Source organism: Mustela erminea, chromosome 4 (genome assembly GCF_009829155.1).
Source record: "Mustela erminea isolate mMusErm1 chromosome 4, mMusErm1.Pri, whole genome shotgun sequence".
Lineage (NCBI taxonomy): Eukaryota > Metazoa > Chordata > Mammalia > Carnivora > Mustelidae > Mustela > Mustela erminea.
The window spans coordinates 25,459,483-25,481,476 of NC_045617.1; the positions used below are offsets into that span (position 1 = coordinate 25,459,483).

Below are 21,994 nucleotides of genomic sequence, written 5' to 3' on the forward strand. Positions count from 1 at the left end.
CACTTCTTTAAACCACACTGCATTATTCAAACTTCAGTCTCCTCACCTATAAAATGAGGTGATGGGCTTACTGCTCAGAGCCATCATGAGCCTTAAGTGGGATAAAATATCAACAATGGTTTATAATTCTTGAAGTGTAAAGCCAACATAAGGTAAAATGTGTATTCACTGTCAGGGACACCTCAATGATTGTAAGACCCCCATTAGAAAAGCCCCCCCGTAATTAACCTTGCTCTCTTGCTTTTCTGTAACCGCTTAGCTTTGGCTTATAATTGTAGCTTTTGTTAAAACTTTACAAGCAGCCGGCAGCAGGATGAGAGATAACCAGAACCCAAGGACATTCCGGAGAGATGGGCCTCACAAGGCCAAATTCTTGTCGTTTAAACAATACGCCCACCCTTCCTCCCCACCTCAAAGGATGTTTGCCCAAAATAAGTTACATACCAGAGAACCGACCCCCAGCTACGAGCACAGGATTACGCAGGCTTAAGCCCACCCTGACTTCCCTTTCCCGCGCGGGCTCTCCCAAAACCAATCAATAGGCACCAGGTATGCTTTACATTCAACTTAACCAATAACTATGCTTCTGCTTCTGTACGTACGCTTTTGCCTCCCCAAACCCCATAAAAAGGCCCTGAACAAAGGGCAGGTGCGCAAGTCCTCTCTAGACTTGTCCGCCCGCCGGTACCTGCGTCCCAATAAACCTCTTGCTGTTTGCATCCAGTGGCAGTGTTGGATTCTTGGGTAAGGGGATCCGCGGGTCTTTCAATGATAAATCATGAAGTAAAACCAAATGATTCACACAGCAGGATGTCTAGAGGCCTCAAGTTAGAACTGCCCCTAGCAGCTCTGCTTGAGGAATTCTGATATCCCCTTGAGCCTGGGTGGCAACTGCAAAGTCTGAGGACTACCGTCTTCCATTCTACTGCCTGTGCCAAGACTTTGGGCCTAAACTAGGCCCACATCTCGGTTATGTTGTTTCCTGACAAAGGTTGGGCAGAAGCCTCAAACACAGGATCTAGACACACTACTTTTGCATTGCATACACTTTAGAATTTCTAAACTATTTTAGTTTTTTCTTCTAAAATTTTAATGTACTTCTATTTCTATGAATTTACATATTTCTCTCTCCATGACTTAACACAAAAATTGTCTAGTACCAAAAATTGCCTTGATTTCCTATATATGTTATAATTTCTCATTGTGAAACTGAAGACCTAAATATACTCATTGTGGGAATATAAAGGAGGCAGCATTAATCACAATGATTGAAATTTGTAGTGATTAACTGCAGGACTTAAGACCACAAGGTAGAGAATCGAGCCCCAGACTTTATGAGCTCTGTGACATTGACTAAGTTACCATACTTCAGTGTGCCCCATTTTTCTTCACAATGACAGTAATAAGAGTACCTACCTCCAAAGGATATTATGAATTAATTGCAGTGAGTTAATATTTGTAAAGCACTTAGAACAGTGTGTGATATGTACTGTGTATATCAAATAAGCTGCATCTTGCCATCAAATCTTAATGGAAGATAACGTTTTCACAGACATGGTCTAAAGTTATTATAAACCAAATGCTTCCTTTCATTCCTTACCTTATTTAACATATGTATTTTGTCTCTTGACCTCAATCACAAGATAAAGAACTATCCAAATAGAGAACCCAGAGAACCATTAGGAACTTATGCCAATCTTTATTAACTAATTTGAAAAAAATTAGGAAGTGTATTACATGTGGTACCTTTATGTACTTATTGGTCAAATCTCTTATACAAGCTGTTGGTATTAACTTCAGGATGCCATAACCCTGACTTCTAATAAATGAGACTCAGTAGTTTGCTGGTTTGAAATGACACTTAACAATAACAAATATGGACAACAGCCAAATTCCTTCACCACAAGATATTTTGTCAAGCCTAACAACAACTTACTTTTACTTGTTTAACTGCCAATATGGGAAGGTAAAAACAAAAGGCACTTGTTAATTCTGTTTCATTTTTCTGAATTAGCTACAGGCTCAGCCTACACTCATTTTGTCTATAACTTGTTGATGAGAGAAATGGGGACACCACAATGGACTTTGGATTCTCTGAGTCACTTGTATGTCCTTGGGGTCTCCTGACACTTTGCCAGAATGCTCCCTTGTGATGAAGCCTCTTTGTCATTGCTTCATTTCCATTGAACAGGCCCATCCAGGAGATCTTCAGTGCTGTAAAGACAGCACTAAGCAAGTTCTCATTCTGTAGAATGAAGACTTCTTATAAATCTGAATTCTTAGAGGGATTTTGATAAGGCATTTGAGTCAGCCCAATGCAGCTGTATTTTAAGGAAGCTACAAATGAGCTAATGAAACTAACAGGCTTGCTTTTCTTATCAAACCTCTTAAAAGTGTCAGACACTTGTACATACTTTGTTTTGAAAACTTGCTTGGGGACAAGGTATTGAATTCACATTTCAATTCTATCTTGGGTAAAAGCTGAGAATCCATTTTTTTGAAATGAACGTATGGAAAGAGACCTGTGGGATGTGCCCAGCAATTTGGTATGAAAATAAAGATAGGTTGTTTTTAAGGAAGAACACCTTACTTTGGAGAAGATAGGTAATGCTAGACTCTCTTTGAAAGAAACTCCAGAATCTTTTGACAAAAATTGAGTAGACACCAAGTTAGTTTTTTGGATTTGTAAATCTGTTTAAAGAATGTTAGAACCACTTATTTTCAGCCTATAACTTTAGGATGTCAACATCATGTTTATTTATGATTTCAGCCAAGGTTTCAAATGATATGTCACATTCTAAGCCCAATCGTTTTTCCTAGGTATCAAAATATGATACAAGAGCTGAAATAATACGATTTCAGGCTCTAGATATTTTAAGGAACTGGAGAAAATTATTTAGGCATAGTCCCAAATACATGATTCTCTTTGACTTAGATGCTGCTATGAAGATAAATGTTCCCATGATCACTGGAAATACCTGAAGTTGATTATACCCTCAAGAAGGTTTGGAGCCTTTGATGACCTTCATATCAGAGAAAAAAAATGCCTCATTAATTACTCAACACGAGTAAAACTTCTTCATCAGAGAAAAAAACTCTGCTTCTTCAAGATAGTCCTTCTTCTGACCTCAGTGCATTTGATTAAATTTTTATTTCTGCATGTCATGAATCATATGCTGCTTTCTTCCTTTTCAGCTGTATGCGCCATATTCCACTAGTGTACAGGTTCCTTAGGAGCAGGGATCATCTCTGACTTCATTTTTCTATTTCCCAGTGCCGAACACAGAACAAGTATTCGGTGTTGTTGATCATAAGAAACTTCTCTAAAATTGGACTGATAAACATTTCAATAAGAAGATACAAAAACAAATTTGTGCCATAGAATAATCTATCGTTAATCCTAGAAAAATGATTCTGTAGGTCAGATTGCATTGTTTTTCATGAAGATCTCTAAAATCTTCTATACAGTAAGAACAACATGAAATGGAGATTAAGCAATTATTTGATAAAATTTTCAAGGTAGGGGCACCTGGGTGGATCAGTGGGTTAAAGTCTCTGCCTTAGGCTCCAGTCATGATCCCAGGGTCCTGGGATTGAGCCCCACATCAGGCTCTCTGCTCAGCAGGGAGCCTGCTTCCCTCATCCCCTGCCTGCCTCTCTGCCTACTTGTGATCTCCGTCTGTCAAATAAATAAATAAAATCTTTTAAAAAAATTTCAAAGTAAACAGAAATACATGCAATTCAAGATTCAATGGTCTTACCAAAAACAATTTTTTTAAATAAATAAATCACTTCTTTTTTTGGCATGGACATTCCTGAAACCCAACTGATCAATTAGGTGAACTCAAACTTTAAGACAGGTAAGTCTTCTTAACATTCATAGTAAGATTGGCATTTTGAATGAATATTGGGAATTAGAAAGTGAATTTCAATATCTAATATTTTTGCTGCATTGCTTTAATCCTGAGAAAATAGCAGAGCAGTGATTTACTGCCTCATCCTTATGAATAAGATTTATAATTAAAAGCCAAGAAAGAAAAAAGAAAAAAGAAGGGGCACCTGGGTGGTACCATCAGCTGAGGCTCAGGTTTGGGCCTGACTCTTGGTTTGGGCTCAGGTTGTGATCTTGTGGTCATGATCTCAGGGTTGTGAGATCAAGCCCCAAGGTGGGCTCTGCTCTCAGAGTGGAGACGGCTAAGGACTCTCTATTCCTCTCCCTCTGCCCCCCTACCCTGTGGTCTTGCACTCGTTCTCTTTCTCTCTCTCTCTCTCTTTTTAAAAAAGAAGAAGAAAAAATTGAAAGAAAAAAAGAAGTGAACCCAAGACCAGCAGTTCTAAACGTCTCCAAGAGTGTGTACATCACTTATATATGGACTAAGAGGATCATGACCAAAAGCATAGAAAGAGGGGGTGAAGAGCGACACAATGACAGAGAGAAGCAGCAAAGAATTAGCCTACACTGAACTCAGACTCCAAAATCACTTCAGAAGAAACTCCTCTAACTTCCAGTATAAAGTTGACCTTCCAATTCCTCAGTCCTATGTATTAAGACCCTTAAGTCACTGAATGCATAAAGGTCTACCCTTTTACAGATGAACAGGCACGTCCAGACACTCAAAGATATTTCAGAGACTGAGAGACCTGGTTACAACTTCTGGGCTCCTGAAGTTGCTTGACTCCACTTACAATGGAAAACATACGTATTCAAGCCGCCGCCGCTGCTATGATGACAAGAACCACAGCTATCACGGCCCCTGTCACTCCTGCTTCCCTCACCTTGCATCTGTCCAGCACCTGCTTTGGGCGAGGCTCTGCACCAGGTGTTTTGCGGCTGTGATAGCTAATCCTCCTGGAGCCCCGTGAGGGAAGTGCCAGCATCTGCATTCTACCCGGGAGGAAGCTGAGGCTTCAGGAAACATTTGGATCCAAGTTTCCTGAACTTGGATCCAAGCTCCTGCCATTGGATCCAAGCTCCTGCCATTGGATCCAAGGCAGAGGGAGATTTGAAACTGTGTCCGACATTACCGTCTGTGCCTTTTTCACGGCAGCCTGATGTCAGAACTCCTATTTATTGGGCATCTGTTCTCTTTTGGGCATGATGCTAGTCATTTTGAATATATATTTTAAAGTCTCAAGAACAGTGCTTAGAGGTGGGTCTCAGTTTAATGAAACTGAAGTACCTTCCCAAGGAGCTCACAGCTAGTAAATGAGAGAGCTCAAGTTCAAATTCCCGTTTTATCAGTGGTAAAATAAAACCTAAAATCTCAAACTCTTGACTTGAGCATGAGATAAATAAGAAAAATAATCCAGTGTTAATCAGCTTAGATGTAACATTAGATAAAACCAAATGACTTCTCTAGCTACGTCCTTGATGTTAGAAAACACTAAACCAGCCACAAAAGACTGAAAACTAGAATCAATTTTAAGTCATAAAGACTAACATTCCACACATCCAGAATGCTTTCGAATAGCATTTTAAACAACTATTCTCTTTCTGAAGGAATAAAACAGCAGTTTACCCTCACAACATTCTAGTGATATAAACAGGGAGTAAGTTGTTCTCCCTTCTGAGGAGGGAAAGGTCCATTGCAGTACAGATAAACGGGGCTGTGTACAGGGCAGAAACCGGAGCCTGCAAACCCTGACTTGAAGGTGGGTCTCTGCCCACCCAGGGAGGTGGCTCTGGCCTCTGGCAGTGGCTGCATTTTTCCTCCAAAGGAAATGAGGTCTGCAGATTTTCCAAGGATTACGAGGCTCCCCACCACTTGAGTCTGGCTCTCTGGCAGAGAACACTAATGCATGCTTTCTAGGTTTAGGGTTCAGGGTAGCTGGAGGGTAATCATCTTCACGTCACTGCACTGACCTTCAGCTAAGAGCTACATAAGGAAATATATAAAAGGAAGCACCGTTTCCATCAGATAGCAGAAAATAAGCACATAAAATTACTACTAAAAAGGAGGCGTAGGCAAGATACTAGTGAGAAAAAAGGGAAACCACCTCCCACTTACTAGTGCGGACAATGTGCCAGTCACTGTTCTGAGCACTCGACGTGCACGAACTTGTTTATTTTTATAACAACTCTTATTAAGCCCCCTTTATGGATGAGAAAACTGAGGCACAAAAAGGTTAATAACTCGCTCAGGATGACATGGCTGTCACAGTAAGTAGATAAACAGGGATTTAAACCCAGATAGAGAATCCCCCCCTCTGAATAAACGGTTTAAAAAATAGGGTAGAATTCAAAACATCATAAATGAGTGCCACTAATGGCTACTAAGGAAAGTCAGGCCACAGCTCCCAAAGGCCAGACCGTGTCCACTCCCCTGGATCCCCTGATGGCAAGAGATGAATGGACTAGACAGGAGACTGGCTACCAAGGAGGACAACAGCTCTCTTTCTATGAAAAATAACGTATTAACACGTTTACCAAGACCAAGCTGAAAAAAATCGTAAGGTTGAATTTTAGGAAGTGAGGCAGCCAGTGTTCAAATAGTTTTACATTGAGAAAGAAAATGACCCTCATTGATTTTTGGAACATCTAAGCTGAAATCTGCAAATATTTGCAGAATACAGAAATCTGACCTCAATAAACTTAAAACCATCATTAGAGTGGTAAGCTCTTCCAGGAAGAGAAGCTTTTTTTCCCCCACCCAACCTTATTTCTTTCATTTCTTCCATTAGATCTTTGCATTTATAATTATGATGATGATGACGATGATGATTTTACACTTACTGAGTTTTAACTTTGTGTCCAGAAGTCTGATAAAAGTTTTAAAGCATAAACTATCATTTGATACTCACAACAGCTCTACAGAGTCAGTATTATTGTTTTTCCCATTTTTGAAATGAAGAAACGGAGACTCAGAAAGGTACAGTAACTTGCCCGAGGTCACACAGCCAGGATATAAATTCATTTTTGCTTGCTCTGAAAGCCTATAATATTAATGGTATATGCCCAGCAAAAACATGTGGCCATCTGACTATCTGTTCCTCATACAGAGACAAAGGTCACAGCAAGATCTGCACATTTTGCCTCCTTCCACCACTTCAAGTCCTGGACAGAAGTGAGGGGACATGGTCAGATGGCTCAAGAGAGCCACATTGGTAAAGATGAACCAGAAACCTAAGTGTGTTTTAGCCACTCTCTTTCGACTAGAAACAGGTACACTCTCTCAGAAGTAAACAAAATATTTAGGAAGATGATCTAACTAGGAAAACATCCCAAAGACAGACCAGTATGTTTAGTTTCCAGAACATTCATTAGTACGAAGTTCATCACAGTTTGGAAGGAAAGTTCTGTTGTTCAAGACTGAACCACAATACAAGATTCTTGGGGAGAGAAGCAAAAACTCCTGTTTTTTAAGTTTTAGTCTAAAATGCACTTGGAGGGCGCCTGGGTGGCTCAGTGGGTTGGGCCGCTGCCTTCGGCTCAGGTCATGATCTCAGGGTCCTGGGATCGAGTCCCACATCGGGCTCTCTGCTCGGCAGGGCGCCTGCTTCCTCCTCTCTCTGCCTGCCTCTCTGCCTACTTGTGATCTCTCTCTGTCAAATAAATAAATAAAATCTTTAAAAAAAAAATAAAAATAAAAAAAAATAAAAAATAAATAAAATGCACTTGGATTTGAATACATTGTCTATAACTGTGTATGATTACATTTTGATAGACAGGAAATGATGGTGATACGTCAGATAATAAAAAAACAAGGAAGTCTCTAAAATATTTATAGGAAAAATACTTCAATGATGGGCACATCATTATTGAGTAACATTTTAAAAAAGAAATTCGAATTGGGGACACCTGGGTGGCTCAGTCAGTTAAGAGTCAGACTAGATTTTGGCTCAGGTCATGATCTCAGGGTGCTGGGAATGGAGCCCTGTGAGGGTGGATTCTACACTCAGTGAGGAGTCTGCTTCTCTCCCTCTCCCTCCGCTCTTTCTCCCACTCATGCTTTCTCTCTAAAATAAATGGGTAAAGGTTAAAAAAAAAAAAAAAGGAAAGAAAAGAAAGAAATTTCAATTGGTGTTAAGCACAGTAAGTCTTTGAATAGATAAAATTATGTTCTCTTACAACCAATTATTACCATGGATGATAAAAATATGAGAAAAAATAAAATGCCTTCTTTTGTAGCACTCCTCTCCCATCCCCTCAAACATACTCTAACCATGCTGAACCACTTGTGCTCAGTGAGATGCTCACAGTGCAATCTCAACCTGGAACTCATTGCTCCTCCCCTTTTCTGACTAAACTAGTTCAGTCTTCCACATCCAGGAAGCCTTCCTGGATCCCCTCCTCTGTGCTAACATCTACTGTAGGATTCATCCCACTCTTTACTTACTGATTTCCACAGGAAACTGAGAACTCTTGGATTACAGGAACCAAGCTCATTGCTTTTTATACCCCAGTGCTTAGTGAAGGTGCCCAATAAAATTTTACTAAGTGAATGAAAATATATTGCAGAATCAATACTCTTTTAGAAATAAAAGGAAAATATATTCAAAATGCAAATTTTGCACCATTTTATTCTGGCCCGATAGTTCATAAGGGTGCATTTAACAACAACAACAACAACAACAAAAAAACATATAGCAGGAATTACTGGATATTGCCAACTGCCCTTCACTAAAAATGTTTTATACCCCCAAACCACATAAATATATTGGTACTTCAAATTGATTATTGTTCAAAGAAGTATCTATTCAGATAGTATTATTGAATAATACGAAGTTTTTATAAAAATTCAAAAAGCACAATGACAATTACATTTTTTAATAACTAGGGGCTGCCTAGTGCTGTCTAATTCTGACACTGATTCCAATGGGGACAAGCCATTCTCTTTTGGGTTTCAGGTTCTCCACCCATAAAATGGGGGTAACCATCCCTGCCACTTCCTCCTCCTTTCGGATCCTGTGAGGCCAACGGAGATCTGTAAAAGTGGAGATCTTCACAATAAAGGCCCCATTGTCAAAAGTATTGTGTAATTCCTAGGTAGAGTTCCTATCACTCATTATGGCAATAATGCTTCACTACCCTTCTCCTCTTCTTAGTAGGTTAGTGTCGCTAGAACTCTTGCATAAAGTCTATGGTCAAAGTAAAAGCCACACGGGTGGGCACGAGTTCCTCTCGCTGGTGCTTGGCCTGAGCCAGAAGCCACAAGGAACTCGTGGCCACAAGGAATGCGCAAAGGCCACGTCTGTGCCCCTCTGGACCCTGTTAACATGCCTGCCCTTCCCCTCCTCCGAGCGAGGTCGAGCGCGGCGGGCGGTGGACAGGGCTCAGGGACCGCAGAGCTGAGAGGAGACGAGGGGAGAGGAGGTGAGACTCGAGGAGCTTACCTGGCCTCGCAGAGGGGCGCCGGGGGCGGGTGCGGAACGAACACCCCCCAGTCCGACGGCAGAGGCTGCTGCTTCTTCTTGGAGCGCCAGATATGGAAAGGGGTGTGCTTCTTGGGGGTCCTGGACGGGCTGGACTCCGCGTGGTCGCCCTGAGGTGGCGGCGACAGTGGCATCTTCTTGTCCGCCTCCTCCTCCGCCGCCCGGCCCTTGTGGAAAAACATACCTGGGCGCCAGCTCGCCCGCCTTTCCCAGCGCGCCGTCGGACCCCGCCCCCTCGTCGCCGGTGCGGGGGACGGCAGAGGGTGAGAGGACCAAGACCGAGCTGAGCGCGAGCTGCACAGCAGCCCGAGCCCTCTGGGCGCCGGCGAGTGCCCAGCTGCCTCGCAGCGCCTCCACGCGGCGAGGGCCGCCCCAGGTGCAAGCCCAGGTGGGGCGCACGCGCCTGGAGCCACAGGTAGAACCGACAGGCCCCAGGTCCCCGGCCCGGCGATGGGCGGCGGCTGCGGGGCAGCGACACCTTCTGGAAGCCCTCGGAACTGCGTCTTCGGACCCTGCACCGCCGCCTCTGGGCTGGGAGTCAGAGCGCGGTGGGATTTCGACAGCGGCTCAGGTGAAGGTGCCATCCGTCGCCTGCGGAGTTGTTGGCCACTTGTTGGCCTTTGTCAGGCTGACAGAATGAGTGACTTACCCAGGAGCCCCGCCTGAAGAAAGATGGGAGAGGCGCATCCCGTGGCGTGGGCCACCCGGCAATTAGGGTTATTCCACTCTGGCCTTTGGGTAGCTTGAGCAATGTCACACTCTGGGTGGCTTCCGTTCCTTTCTGTAAACACGTGTGCCAACTCCTCTCTCCCTTCGAGAGTCTAAATAATTAATTTGTATGTGCATCTCATAAAGTGCATAAGGATAAAAAAACAGAAGGGAATTAAGTATATTCCCCAGTTCCCAAAGGGCTGAATAGATCTCTCACCATGAATTAAATGCCAGTCTCATGAGGTTCTCATTATCTGCTTTACTGTTAATGACTTTCTTTACTTAACCTCAGAGTTGGATTAAATAGCAAAGGCAACTAATATTTAAGCAAAAGAAGTACATGAGCAATTACTTGGGAGCATTATTAGATGATAAAGAGCTCAAGAGCCAAGCACTGCTGCTTAAAAAGTAAATGCAGTACAAGTCCCTCTTACACTGTAATACCTTCTTTTCTCTTTGAAGACCCAACTCATTTATTCACTCACTCATCCATTCAAGGAACTTTTATTTTTGTTTAATTTTTAAATATTTATATTGTTCGCAGGTATAACCTACATATAATCAATCAAATGTGCAGATCATAAGTGTATAACTCAAATGTTTACATATTTGAACATTTATGTGGTCGGGGTATAAGATGGTTTTACTGAAGGGCAGTTAACATTGTCCCAGAAAATCCTCTTTGTATGGCTTTTAAATATACCATTATAAAAATATAGAGTATTTCCCAAATTTCAGATCTCTCTTCTGTCCCCTTGTAGTGCCATATCCTCTTTTTGGTAAAAGATAATCATTATTCTGACCTCTCTCAACAGAGATTAAATTTGCCTCTTTTGGAAATTCATGTAAGTGGAATCACAATATGTATTTTTCTTGTGTCCAGCTTCTTTTGCTCAGTATTAGTCTGTAAGAATCACCCATCTTGTTGCATGTAGCAGTTTTTGTTTTGAATTTAAAAAATTGTGTGCTATTCTATGATATGAATATACCACAATTAATTTATCCAATTTGTGGTTGGGCATTTAGGTTGTTTCCAGTTTGGGACTATATGAATCAAGCTGATATGAACCTTCTTAGACACAAGCATTTATTTCTTTGGATATATGCCCAAGACTTTAATCTCTGGGTATTATGCATATGTTCAGCTTCAGCATATTTTGCCAAGTAATTTCCCAAAAATGGTTGTGTCAGCTATGTTTGAAATCTCCAATTTTTCTACCTCTTCACCAACACTTGATATTACCAATCCTTTTTATTTTGGCGGTTCTGCTGAGGATGTATGTAGAGATATCTCATTACAATTCTATTTTTATTGCAATTTTAATTTATATTTTCCTCAAGAAATATTTTTTGAATTTGTTGTTTGCTGATTATGTGCCCAGCCCTGACTTGGAAGGGGTTGGGCATGACTGACAGATAATATTGATGATATACATCAACAGGGAAGAGAATTAATAGAGGAATGTACAAAGCATTGTGGGAGTTTGGAAACATTACTACCCCAGCCTGAGAGTTTGGGAGGGAGAAAGAGGAGCAGTTAATAAAGATGTATTATAAAAATGGCCCTTGAATTGACCCTTAAAAGGCAAGTGGAATAGCAAGGAATGGGAAAGAGAACTGAAGAGGAAGAAAGGAGCGGAGAAACAAGGAAAGGGGAAGAGGGAAAAAGAGGAAGTTTTATGCACATTTACTCAAATATTTACAAGTTCAGAAAGTCATTCTTACATTTTGATTCCCCCAAGCAGAATTCCTCTTGAACCACCCATCCCCTTTGAACTACCAGTGAATCTGGAACATATTTTAGTTTTCACACTGTTCACATAGCATGAATGTTACTTATTTACTTATCTGTGTCCCATATCAGCCCAAGAGAAACTTAAGGACATTTCTCATTTATTTTTGTATTTTCAGGACATAAATATTCATTGATTGAAATAATTAATCAAATAAATTGGTATACTAACTTAATTGAATTGCCTGGAATGTTTCAGGCATAGATCTTTTAGACTGCATGCTTTGTAACTACAAAGATCATATGTGTCTTTTTCACTATTACAACCCCAAGGACTAGCACGGGGCATGGGACAGAGTAGGCACTCAATATGTATTTTTAGATGAATTATAGAAGAAATCAGAGCTATGCGTAGAAGCATAACATACAACACTTGTGATGAATCTAATGAGGGAAACAGGCACCTAAATACAATAAAATTTGATTAAATAATATACAAACTGTCCAATAAAATTTGATAAGTATTCTAACCAAGGTGTTTCACTGGTTTTCAGTCATTGCTAAAACAGATCTACTTAGGCTTGTTTCAGCAACGAATTAATTTATCACAGCATATAGGTGGCTCATAGAATATTCCACAGAGCTAGAGAGCTAGACTCTGAAACCCAAATATGCCCAACCAACCCAGAAAGCAATATCACTTTCACTATCACTCTGGAGGTTACAGGGGTACACACAGGCTGTGCTACTGCTGTCACCCCAAGAATCAAAGGCTTGTTCTAGTTACTCTTGATAGAAGATCAGCCCCCCCCCCACACACACACACTTTACTCTACTTACATACAAACTGCTCCCTTCTAAAAGAAGAGCTTAATGAAGGCATATCGGATTGGGGGAGTCCGGGTTATTTAACAGCTTCCTAGCTCCAAATGCAATCTAAGTTTTCTGGGTTTTACTTGAGAGAGATGGAATTCACATGGCTCAAAACTTGCCAAACATAGCACACCCCATAGCACATAAAACAGTCTAGGCCCCCAAAAGCATGAAAGATGGTCGCTGCCAAAGGAAAGAGCAAAAGGCTATGAGAACCCAAAAGTGACTAACTCTGAATGTCTCCAGGAAGTCATCAGCAAGGAGGTGACAGGGTTATGAGCTGTGCTTGATGAATAAGAATTTGCCAGATGGAGAAGAGAGGGCTGGCAATCCAGGAAGAGTAAACAACATGGGCCAAGTCCCAGGATTGTGAAAGGGCATGCATTGTTGGTGGGGAATAGTGAGAAGCTGAGTGAGGTCGGAGAGAAGGAGGGTGGGGTGGGGCAGAATGGCAGGAGATGACGATGGTAAAATCAGGTGGGGCCAGATTGCTAAATGCTTGGTAAGCCATGCTTTTAAGGAATTAGCTTTGTAGGCAATAGGGCTGAGGTTACAGTTTTAAGTAGTGGAGTGAAATAAACAAATTGGGGTTTTATGAAGTGTATCCTGAATGGAGTGGAGCAGGTAGGGAGAAACTAGCAGGGTGAAACTCTTTAAGGAAGACCTATTAAGAGGTTGCTGCAAGAGATTAATGGAGAGCAGTGGGAGCCCAAGGCAAAGCAGTAGACTAGGAACTGAGAGGAGGTTATGAATACAAAATAATGTAGGAGATGAAATCACTAGGAATTGTGGTGAAGAAAGAGAAGCCATCAAGGATGACTATGAAATTAGATTTCCAGGTTTGGTGAATGGATGGCAGTGGAACCAGTAACTAAAAACAGCAAAACAGGAGAAAGATTAGGTCATGAAAAGGTATTTCGCTTTGAACATACTGAAGCTAAAGTGCTTGGAGGCGATATAAGCAGAGTTTCTAAGAATTCGTGGAAAAACGTGGTTCTGGAGGTTACAGGTCAGAGCTACATGTCATTGAATAGGTGGGAGTTGATGCCATGAAATTGAATAAGATCACCCAAGGAAAATGTATAGAGTAAGGGTAAAGGAGGAGCAAGGACGAAACTCGGAGTAATGCTAACATTTAAGTAACACTAACATTGAGAGGTAGGAGGATATCTGGTACAGAGTGTATTCCCCTGGCAAGGTCATGTAATTTCTGTCTTTGAGATTTTAATAGAGAGACAGAGGTGGAGTCCTCTATCTTATAATGCCCTTTGCACTCCTTTCCCTCTGTCCAGCAGTCTGAGGTCCATTTCCAATGTCTCCCCATCCTCCAAGAGGCTAACCCCCTCTAACCTACAGTGACATTTTTTTTCTTTATCTAACCATCTGTTATACTTTCTGTCTGATTTTAAGTTGACATTATGGTAGATTGTAAAAATGCCCACAATTCTCTACTCTTTCCCTAAAGAAGCAAAGTCTATTTTCTCACTCCCTAAATCTGGATTGGCCGTGACTTACTTTGGCAAATGAAACATTAGCACGAGTAATGGAAGCAGTACTTGAGAAGAGCTTGCACACTGGGCTTTCCTCCGTGCTTCTCTTGGAATCTTCCTACCATATGGACATGGCTAGACTAGCAGACTAGATGATGAGAGATACATGGCCAACCGACCCCCATCAGCCCCAGTCAATAGATAGGTTATCATGAAAAATATGAGGGAGACAATCTGGGACTAGCCAGCCCCCAGTTAAATCACCAACTGGTCCCTAACAGATGAGAGTCTATCAGAGATCAGTGGATGTTGTTCCAGACCAGAACTACCCAGGAGAATCATGAGCCAAATAAAAGGTGTTGTTTTGTTTTTGTCTAAAAATATTTGTTGGGAAAAAACAAAAAACAAAAAAATGCAGCAACCTGGCATTAGGTCAATAAACAGCCAACTCAGTTGCAAACATCATTCTATTTTAACCTCAGAGATGTACAATGAATGGAAGCAATGGAAAAATCCTGAACTATCACCTAAAAATTCAATTCTATTCCAACTACTTAATAAGAAAATGTATCTGAGTCCAAAGCAGTTGCGAAGTGTTTACCTGAATTACATGAACTAAAATCTACTTAAAAAATCATTTAAATAGTTGGAACAAGGAATCCTCAAACTGGCCTTAACAGCACAACCATCTTTATAGTACAAGTGTACTACATTAGAAAGGTAGTGTTCAATTAAGCCACTAAATTTTGGGGCAGTTTGTTATGCAGCAATAGATAATAGAAAGTGAATCAGATACTAGAAGATTAAAATCTGTTCTCTTCAACTACTATTTAGGTCAAGTCATATTCTTGAAGTCTCCAAGTACAAATTAGCTATACTTTGTAAGCTAATTTTCTGAAATTTGGAATACATTGTCTCAGAAACAGATTTATTTAGAGGACCACTTCATAGACTAGCCCACAAGGGTTAATTTGACATATGATGGAGCCCAAATACCTTATTTGCAATGCAAAGCCATAGAACATAATTCTGTTATTAATAGTGCTGACTGGGTAGGCTTGCCTGAGAAGCTGCCACTCCCATTTGTAAAACTGTTGCCATGAAATGATATATCATGTGGTCAAACAGAGGATGCAGTAAGGCTAGGACCTAATTCTTCTTGCCTTTTCCCCATCACTCGGTTCCAGAAGGACTGAGTGACTAGAGATACTGAGATCCTGGAGGATCTGAGTTTATTTTCAGTCCCTTTGAACCTAGGGTCTCTTCTTGTGACCTGCAGACATGGAGGTCAGCCAAGTTCTAGATATCAACTAAGAATTTCAGCTATTAAGATCCTCCAACCTTTGCTATGTCCTCCCTGCCCCCCACCAAAATATTTCATTTTGCAAAATGTCAAACAGACAGAAAAATCTCAAAATGGAACAAGGAAGAAAGTTCTGCTTCTGACCACAATGGAGTAGCTTGGACAGGAATGACTCTTCACCATGAAAAACTAGCAACCAGAACAAAATAAATGAAATATATATATATATATACTGGGGCAATGGTTAGCACAGGACTATGATCTATGACAAGAGGAAAACAAATGAAGTAAGCATCACAATTGCCTTGCTTTCTGTGTGGAGGCACTTTCTGAAAGACATCAGAAGGTAAGTATTCCTAAGAGGTGCAAAGCAGCTTTACTTGGTTGAGGGGCAGAGGTGGAATTTTAAGGAGGGTAAATGGGCTGGGTTTTGGGGGGCAGAGAATTGCAGAAGAAGCTGCTACACAGAAAAATAAAATGAAGAAATATGCTTAGGGAATTTCTTGGATTTGTTGCTGAAAACCAAACTATGCATGCAAAAGATGAATCTCCACAAAGAGGGCAAAAAGCAAATAACAGGGGCACCTGGGTGGCTCAGTGGGTTAAGCCTCTGCCTTCAGCTCAGGTCCTGATCTCAGGGTCCTGGAATTGAGCCCTGCATCAGGCTCTCTGCTCAGTGGGGAGCCCTCTTCCTCCTCTCTCTCTGCCTGCCTCTCTGCCTACTTATGCTCTCTCTCTTTCTCTCTGTCAAATACATAAATAAAATCCTGTTTTTTTTTAAGGCAAATTACAACCAGTCAACTAGCTGAATAATTTCCAGAACTCACACAAGACTGGGAGATCTCAAATTCTGACCAGCCAGAGTAATGAGTCCTCATTGAATACCCACATATTCAACAGAGCTGGTAGGAGGGCTACACCTTAGTAGAAGTGCTAACCTCATTCAAAGAAAAGTTTACTCAAAATCCACTCCAAAAAAATTGAAACTTAAAAACAAGCTTAAAAGCATTACACTAACCCGTAAGTAATTTAACAAGACAAAGCCCAACACTCTTTGCAGGAAGACTGATCCATAAGTAACTTAGCCACATCCCAGAAAAACAACCTGAGGAAGAAAAAAAAATTTAGCAGTCAACAGAAAAAGGAACCTTCATCCACTATTGGCAAGAATATAAATTGGTATAGCCACTATAGAAAACAATACCGAAATTGCTCAAAAAATTAAAAACAGAAATAGCATCCAATCTAGCAATTCCACTTTTGGATATTTACCTGAAAAAAAAAAAAATGAAAACACTAGTTTGAAAAGATATATATATATCTGTATGTTTATTGGAGCACTATTTACAATGACCAAGACATGGAAGCAACCAAGTTTCCATTGATAGATAAATGGATAAAGAATATGTGGTATACAATAGCCAAACTATGGAAAGAACCTAGATGTCCATCAACAGAAGAATGGATAAAGAAGATGTAGTATATATATATATACAATGGAATACTATGCAGCCATCAAAAGAAATGACACTTGCCATTTGCGACATGGATGGAACTAGAGGGTATTATGCCTAGTAAAATAAGTCAATCTGAGAAAGACAACTATCATATGATCTCCCTGATGTGAGGAAGTGGAGATGCAATGCGGGGGGTTTGGGAGGTAAGAAAAGATAAATGAAACAAGATGGGATCGGGAGGAAGACAAACCATAAGAGACACTTAATGTCACAAAACAAACTGAGGGTTGCCGGGGGGAGGGAGGTAGGGAGAGGGTAGTGGGGTTATGGACATTGGGGAAGGTATGTGCTATGGTGAGTTCTGTGAAGTGTGTAAACGTGGCGATTCACAGACTTGTACCCCTGGGGCTAATAATACATTATACGTTTATAAAAAAATTTTTTTAAAAAGAATATGTGGTATATATGCACAATGGACTATTACTCATAAAAAGGAATGAAATCTTGCTATTCATGACAACATGGCTGGACCTAGAAGGTATTATGCTATGTGAAATAAGTCAGAGAAAGACAAATACCATATGATTTCACTTATATGTGGAATTTAAAAAACAAAACAAGCAATTTAAAAAACAAGCAAAACAGAAACAGATTCATAAATACAGAAAACAAACTGAGGGCTGCCATAGGAGAAAGGGAAGTGCAGGATGGACAAAGTAGGTGATGGGATTAAGTTACAGAATAAATAAATCATGGGGATGAAAAGTACAGCATAAGGAATATAGTCAATAATATTGTAATAACTTTGTATGGTGATATGTGGTAACTACATTTATCATGGTGAGCATTTTGTAATGTAAATGATTGTTGCATCATTATGTTGTATACCTGAGACTAATATCATATTGTATGTCAACTGTACTTCAATGAAAAAAATTAGCACTCGACAAAGTACAATTTACAATGCTCCATATCCAGTAAAAATGACTGGAGAGATCAAGAAATAGGGGAAATTTAGTCAGTAGAAACTCATCCAGAAATGACGGAGATGATGGAAGTAATAGACAAGAACTTGAAACAATTATTGTAAACATGCCCAAAGATTTAAAGGAAAACATGAACATAATGGAAAAAAAAAGGAATATAGAGACAAGAATAAAAATGTCATATTTAAAATGAAAGAATAAACAAGAACAAAAACAAAAACCCCGCTGGATGTGATTAACAGCGGATGATTCACTGAAGAGGAAATAATCAGTGAACCTGAAGAGATAGCAATAGAAACTCTCCAGATAGTTTTTGTATAAAAAAAAGACAAAAGAAGGAAGGAAGGATGGAAGGAAGAAAAGGAAAGAAGAGGAGGGACAGAGGGGCAGAAGAAGGAGTAGGAAAAGAGCCTTTGTGAACTGTGGAACATATATCAAGTAGTCTGTAAAGGTGTAATTGGAGTTGTAGAAGAGTGGGTGAGGTGGGGGGAGACTAAGAAAAAAATCTGAAGAACCAAGACAACATTTTTCCAAATTTAATGCATTATAAATCCACAGATCCAGGAAGCTTAAAGAATCTCAAGTGGAATAAGCACCAAGAAACTACATCATAATAAATTTTCTGAAAATCAGGATAAATAGGAAAATTTAAATGCAGTCAGGAAAACAACAATAAGAAAAACACAATACATTGTGCATGGAGAATAAAGATAGAAATGAATACAAATTGTTTGCAGACAACCAGGCAAGTCAGAAGATAACAGAATGTCGTTAAAGTGCAGAAAAAAAGAAAGTCCTCCTATGATATTTTTATCCAGTGAAAATATTCTTTGACATTGAAGATACAGGGGTGCCTGGGTGGCTCAGTGGGTTAAAGCCTCTGCCTTTGGCTCAGGTCATGATCTCCGGGTCCTGGGATCGAGCCCCGCATCAGGCTCTCTGCTCAGCGGGGAGCCTGCTTCCTCCTCTCTTTCTCTGCCTGCCTCTCTGCCTACTTGTGATCTCTCTCTCTGTCAAATAAATAAATAAAATTTTTGAAAAAAAAAAAGAAATTGAAGATACATTTAGAGAAACACACTCTGAGAGAGTGCATCACCCATAGACCAGCAGTATAAAAAATAAAAATATTAAAAGAAGTTCTTCAGCTGAAGGAAAATGATATCAGACCGAACTTGGGTCTGCAGAAAGAAATGAAAAAATACTAGAAATGATAAATGTATAGGTACCTACAAAAGACTTTTTTTCTTATTTAAAAAAAATTGAAAGAGAGTTGACTGTTTAGAGTAAAAATAATAGCAAGGTACTAAGAAGTTAATGACATATTTAAAAGTAAAAGATGACAAAAATAGTACAAAGGAGTGGAGGTGAGAAATGGAAGCATACAGAAAAAGAGAGAGAGAAAGAAGGGAGAGAGAGAGAAAGAAAAATACAATGACCACCTATATACCTTTCATTCTGACTCGCCAATTATTAAAAATTTGTCACTTCCTCTCTCTCTTTCTCTCTCCCTCTCTCTCTTTCTATCTCTCATTTGTAATTCAACATTAGTTTTGTAGAATTATTTGAAAATAGTATGCTGACATCAAGGTACTTCACCCATAAATACTTCAACTTACGTCTCCTAGGTACAGGGGTGATTTTCTACATAACTACAGTATAATTACCACACTCAGAAAATTTAACATTGATATAATACCATCATCTGTGATAAGTGCATTTAAATATCCCCAATTGTCCGTAGACCACATGTTTTGAACCCCAAACTGAGAATCGCTCCTAGAAGGAAGATTCCTAGCCCTTGGATTATACCTTTTGAGTTCCTGTCTCATCCCTTGCACCACATAAAAGAAAACTCTTGGTTTGCTCTCATCTCTGTGAATTTCAGTCAGCTATTCTTTTGTGTGAATGTTTCCAAGTCAGGTGTCCTTTTACATTTATTTCTGTGACTTGATATTTATCTGGGTAATTCTTGGGTTAAAGTCTGCTTCTCCCATGAGACTGTTTCATAGGGGTAGAGATGTTTCCCGCTAACCCCAAATGTATTCCCAGAATCTAGCCATATACGTATCCCCCCTGCAAATATTTGGGGAACGAATTAAGTGTTTAAGTCGGGGAAACACCTGTATCTCTTTTATGCTTCTCTGCATGCCATTGAAGGCTCTTAGTGGGAGTGTACAAGATCTCTGTTAATTGAAAATATTCGATTGTTTGATTTCACTGTTCCTTTTGTAATTTCCTTTGACATTTAGAGAGCAAAAGAGGAATTCAGGGAATAAGGGATTTGATCTCCAGTTCAGTACACCAAGATGTAAGAACCTACTAATTGTAGAGAGAACTTATTTCTGCAGCAGTGGAAGAATTAGTTTTTCATAATTTTGAGATAAACTCATAGAACAATCATTGACTCTGCACTTCCTCATTGTCAAACACTGTACTGAATACATGCATTTTAAATTTTTATTATTTTATTTATTTTGTATTATTATTTTATTTTTTTAAAGTCAGATTTATGGAAGCATACTTGATGTTCAGTAAAAGTCATACCTTTTTGTGTATAGTTGTATGAATTTTAACAACTGCATGTAGTTCTATTAACTACCATCACAATCATGATGTAGAATATTTCCATTGCCCTAAAAATCCTCTTATGTCCCTTTTACACATATTATTTCATCCCCTTAACTACTTTTTTAGGCATTTATATTTACCATTCCTATTTTTGGGGAAGAAAAAATGAGGCTAAGTGCAACTGAGTAATTTAGGCAGGGTTACACAGTGGGTGGCAGAGCTTGGATACCACCCAAGGTCTCTTTAACTCTGAATCTCACAACTCAAGTACTCAGCATGCCATTATTAATTTGTGGCACTCCATTTGTTCAGCATTATATTTCCCTTTTTGTTACACAATGAAATGTCCATAGAGCTGTGACAATAAGAGGAAGTTAACATGAAGCTTTGATAAATGCTAAGAATACAGTAAATGAATTACAAGATAAATGTTATGTCAAACTGCACTTTCTTTTTACACAAGATTAAAGCAAGTACATCTTTAGTTCATTGATACGGTCATAAATACTTGTTTAGTCTGAGTTTTAAATCTACTTCACAGTTGAGGACTCCATTAGTCACTTGTATCTAGAAATTTCCTGGGATAAAATTGGAAGTTAGTGGCTCCCTGACCTGTCAGACCCAGATCATTCCTGTCCTCATGTAATTTACCATCAAGTTTCACAGAGGAAAATGATTATCTGCATTATGGTTTTATTTAGAATTCTGACACAATGGTAGCTCTAGCCCGACCCTGGTTCTGCTCTGGTCTTCCAGATTTTCAAAACCCTCTCTACCAAAAGTTTCAGAACTGAAAAAGCAACAGTAGCCATAGATCAACCAGAGGTTCAGATCCCCTTAATCAGTCTCTTTCATGAAGTCAGCCTCAAGCTGTTGGAAACAATGAATTAATTAGTTAACTGCTAAAACCTAGTCTGTTTTAGAAATATATAAGCTAACAAGCCTTAAAACATGGAATATAAAATACATTGTCCTTCCTCAAAGTTTAAACTCCAGAAGGTGGCACACTTGTCAAAAAACAATGTAATTACTCAGAGCATCAACAAAACTCTTTTGCAATTGCCTTTAAACATTTTATATTTTATCAAGGAAGCTTTTAACACTAAGAGTGGACCAATATTTCCATTGCACAATCTAAAGCCAAATATGTTGCTTTGAGTTAATTATATATATCTGTATTCAACACATGTCTTTGTACTTAGATGTTTGCTTGTAGTCACAAAATTTATTTTTCAATCTACATTCAATCAAACCTCTATGGTGTCTGGTGCTGCTATTATTAAAAACATCACTGCCATTGGCCAACTTTGAGTTCTAGGAGACACATGTCAAAAATTCTCCCATTCATTAGTATATTATTAATATTAATGCTTGAACAAACTTAAGAATGCCTAGAGAGTATCATTTGTTAGTTAATTATAGACACTCCTCACTACATAAATAAAATCTGGGTATAGTTAAGAATTTCTCAATATGGAGTTTTAATGTATTAGAATGATCAC

General features: G+C 39.5%; 1 protein-coding gene across 1 annotated transcript in view; it reads right to left on the reverse strand.

The window, feature by feature from the left end:
* Window positions 1-9,690, reverse strand: part of CRYBG1 (crystallin beta-gamma domain containing 1) — a 198,722-nt gene extending 189,032 nt beyond the window's left edge. The window contains exon 1 of the mRNA XM_032338909.1: window positions 9,334-9,690. Coding sequence (XP_032194800.1) covers window positions 9,334-9,554 — 221 coding nt within the window. The 5' untranslated portion in view covers window positions 9,555-9,690. The remainder of the gene's footprint in view (window positions 1-9,333) is intronic.
* Between the last annotated feature and the right edge of the window lie 12,304 nt (window positions 9,691-21,994).